The 3,965-nt window shown below is 59.8% G+C and overlaps 1 protein-coding gene across 1 annotated transcript; it reads left to right on the top strand.

The window, feature by feature from the left end:
- Positions 1-1,106: 1,106 nt before the first annotated feature.
- LOC107301770 (phospholipid transfer protein-like) lies at positions 1,107-2,499 on the top strand (the record flags this gene model as incomplete). The annotated part of the gene is made up of 6 exons (XM_015830953.1): positions 1,107-1,271; positions 1,478-1,545; positions 1,652-1,694; positions 1,828-1,891; positions 2,052-2,128; positions 2,260-2,499. Coding segments are annotated over 6 exons (525 nt in total), but the record flags the coding sequence as incomplete, so codon positions are not given.
- Positions 2,500-3,965: the final 1,466 nt, after the last annotated feature.

Raw genomic sequence — 3,965 nt, 5'->3', positions numbered from 1 at the left:
GGGAGCGCCGCGCATGCGTGGTTCCGCCCCCTGCGCCGGCCGAGGCGTAGCTGGCAAGCGGCAGAGACGGAGCAGGCCGACCACCAGCTGGCCCAGCCCAAGGGAGGTAAGGCACCCGCCGGAAAAGGGGGAAAAAAATGGCGGACAGCCTTGCTTGGCGACCCCCGTGAAATGGTCGATCGACCCCAAATGGGGTCGCAACCCATAGGTTGAGAACCGCTGCCTTAAGGGATAGCCTTCTGGGTAATGTAGTTTAAGTTACCTGGTCATATCTGTGTTCGGACTGGCCACTGGGAGGGACTTCGGATTAGGTACCAGGATTTCCTGGCTACGTACCAGACAGCGAGGTCTTTATGAATTCCAGCCACTAGAACCGTTTGTTTTGTTAGCATGGAAGAAACTATCTTTTTTTTTTAACCGACGTGTTGGGGTAGAGATTATGCAAAGAGTGTCAGAAGAATCCCTACAGTAACTGTAAATTAATGTTTTGAGAATGCCCAATGAATTAAAATAGTCTGCATGAGACCCTTCCGTGGAGTTAATCTGCCTGCATCAAGCCCCCTTTTCTTTGATGCAGAACAGGGTGGGGGGTGGTTGAGCTTGGAAGGAGACTTCACAGGAAGGACCCCGGTGTCGTAGGAATAATCTCATTTCGAAGCGAGATGGGTGGCAAATAAAATCTCATAATTACCATCCCTGCCTGATCATGCAACGACCCGTAATAATCATACAACGACCGTCATGACGTTGTTTTCTCCAGATTTCTGTCCTCAGTTCTGCCATTCAGTTTTGTACTGTAACTTACAACGGGCGTCTCGCTTCCCCACAGCCCCCGTTTATCTTCATCTGCTTCTCCTTTACAGTTCTTCTGAAGCAAAACCCCCACCCCCACCCCCATTATGGCCTTTCAGCGTGGGAGTCCAAACCAGCAGTTTTAATTTCAATTCCTTATTACTAGCCAGCTGAAATAAACTCCCCGAAAGCCACAAGGCAGTTTCTGGTTCCCTTTTTGCCCTTTTCCCCAGGGAAGTCCAGCAGGGTCTGGTTGTCTTTCGGCTCGGCCCCTCGGCTAACCATCCCCCTCCCCCCCCCGTCTTCTACCCCAGGACCCCAATGTGGCGGACGCGCCCCTGGCCTTGAAGCTGCAGGTCACCGAAGCCCCTCGCTGCACCATCCGGACCTCCGGCACGTCCGTCTCCGTCTCAGCTCTGCTCAACATCTTCTTGGCCCCCCCGGAGCAGCCCCTAATTCTGCTTTCCAGCCTGACCATGGTGAGCCCTCCGCCCCGGGACCCCCTGCCCTGGGGAGGGGTTTCCATCCTTCCCTCCTGGTGCGGAGCCATGGGCGTCCTGGGCCAGGGGGACACGGCTTCCAAGATCCACGAGGTCCGACGGGGGGGGGGGCAGAGCTGAGGGAGGGGTCCACAGGCCGTGCTCTGGGCAGCCCTCCCCCATTGTGGCCTCTCCCCCCCCCACAGGAATCCCGCCTCAGTGCCAAGGTGGTGCTTCACAGCAAGGCTCTTCGGGTGCAGCTGGACCTCCGAAGGTAGCGCTGGGGGTCCCTGGGGGTCCCTGGGGGTGTGAGAGTGACCAGTGGGTCCAATTTGGCAGAGCTTCTGGCCCTCACCCCCCTTCTCTCTTCCCCCCTTCAGGTTCCGGATCTACTCCACCCAGTCGGCCCTTGAATCTTTGGCAGTAAGTCTTTTAGGCGAGGGAGGGGCAAAGCCTGTCCTGACCACTGGGGGAGGGGCTGTGCTTAGTCCCCCCCCCCAGCCCAAAGGTGCTAGGATGGACTGGTCCCAACCCCTCTCCCCTCTGCCCCCTCCAGCTCCTCCCCTTGCAAGCCCCCCTGAAGACGCTGCTGCAAATGACCATCATGCCCTTCCTCAACGGTAGGCGGGGGGGGGGGCGTGTGGGGCAGCCCCGTGCGGGGAGGGAGGTGGATCCTTTGCCTCCGGGTGAGTGGCTGGGCTGCAGAAGAGGGGCTGTGGGGTGAAGCACGTGGATTCAGCAGTGCCCAAGACCAGCAAAGCCCCCTCCTCTTCCTTGCAGAGAAGACCAAGAGGGGGGTCCGGATCCCCCTGCCCGAAGGCATGGACTTCACCAAGGAGGCCATCAGGAGCCACTTGGTAAGTAGGACCCCTCCCACCCGGGCTGCCTGCAGAGCCCCTCCAGGTGGGACCTATGGAGCTGGGATGCTCTGCGCCCCCCCCCCAAGACCACCCCCCCCACCCACTCACCCTCCTGCTTGCCTCTCCAGGGCTACCTCACCATCGGGGCCGACCTGCAATTCACCAAAGGGCTACGGGAGGTCATCGAGAAGCTCCGGGCGACACCCAGGCCTTCTCTGGCCCCCAGGGCTGCGTAGGGGCCCTGGGTCTCGCCCCCCACCTGCTTCGATCGTCACCTGCCTGCCCCAGCCAGGAGGGCCCCTCTGCCCTGCCGGACACCAGGGTCTTTGTAAGCCTCTGGGACAGCTGAATAAAGAGCTACGCTGCCCGACTCCGCCTCCTGTCTTAAGCAAGGGGTCGCACGTGGGGAGGGCTCTTCTCCAATCCTTACAACGGCCCTGCCAGGTAGGCTGGCCCAGCCACCCCGTGGGACCCACTGGAAAGGTGAACGGAGGCCTCCTGCCTTGTGCTGCAGCTCCAGGGACTCGGAGGCCCCTCTGGGCCAACCCCCTCCCCCCAAGACTCCAGGCTTCCCCCCCCCCAGCAAAGGGGAGCCCCCACCATCTGCTCCATTGTAGACCACCCCCTCCTGCCGAAAAAATGCACATGGGGCCAAAGTCTTGGTGATCCATCCAGGCTCAGCGCAGCACCTGCAGCATCTCTGGATTTCAACCCAAAAGGCCTTGACTGGATTTAGGCTCCGTTGTGGGGGGGGGGGATGCTGAGGGGGGCAGAGCTCGCACTCCCAAGTCAGAGATCTCTGCGTTGGCTGCTGAGGGAGTCCAAAGTTTTCTTGGGCTGAACCAGGCACACCTGGCAGCAGCACCTCAAAATCCTAAGCCCTAAAAGGGGACACTGAACGGTTGCTGAAAGACGCAACGGAGCTCCAGAAGCTGCAACTCGGCTGCAGATTCTGGGATAGTCAGACAGGCAGCTGTCCCACCGCCTCCCTCTCCGCAGGGTGAGGGCACAACCGGATTGACACACTTCCCCCCCTTAATTTGGGAGAGGCAGCTGGCTGGTGGGTGGGGCAGTGAGAGCTTCTGCAGCGGACTGGGGCTCTGGGCAGCCCCTGAAGCAGGCACCCCCTTCCTGGAGGGGGGGGCAGGCTGTGCCAGAACCCCGGGTTGCTGCAGCTGGTGAGGCCCCGGAGGCTGGCACTCCTGCCGGCTGCCCATTGCTCAGCTTGGCTGCTGATCCTCCCCACAAGCAGCTTCTGGGGGCAGCCCAGAGGGCAGGGCTGGAGGTGAGAAGGAAGGAAAGAGCAAGGAAGAGATGAGGATAATAACAGAAGTAACAGTTGGAAGGGACCTTCGAGGTCTTCTAGTCCAACCCAGTGGTGGGATTCAGCCAGTTCGCAGCAGTTCGGCGGAACCAGTAGCTAATTTTTTGTTGACTTTGGAGAACCGGCTGAAGCCCCAGCCCTTTTTCGCCCACTTCCAGAAGTCTGCTCTGAGATGGGGAGGCCTCCCAGGCCCAGAACGGCTCACCGGAAGTGCGTGGACGCCACTTCCGGAAGTCTGTTCTGGGCCTCAGGGGCCCAGACCCAGAACAGACTTCCGGAAGGGGTGTCCACTCAGAGAACCGGTTGTTCAGGAATTTGAATCCCACCACTGGTCCAACTCCTTGTTCAAGCAGGAAATCTGAGACCAGAATTCCTGAGCCAGCATGGGGGAACTATGGCCCCCTCATGACTCGTGGACTTCAACTCCCAGAATTCCTGAGCCAGCATGGGGGAACTATGGCCCCCTCATGACTCGAGGACTTCAACTCCCAGAATTCCTGAGCCAGCATG

Source organism: Protobothrops mucrosquamatus, unplaced genomic scaffold, assembly GCF_001527695.2.
Source record: "Protobothrops mucrosquamatus isolate PMUCROS unplaced genomic scaffold, P.Mucros_1.0 scaffold16477, whole genome shotgun sequence".
NCBI lineage: Eukaryota > Metazoa > Chordata > Lepidosauria > Squamata > Viperidae > Protobothrops > Protobothrops mucrosquamatus.
This window is presented reverse-complemented; position numbering and strand designations above follow the sequence as displayed.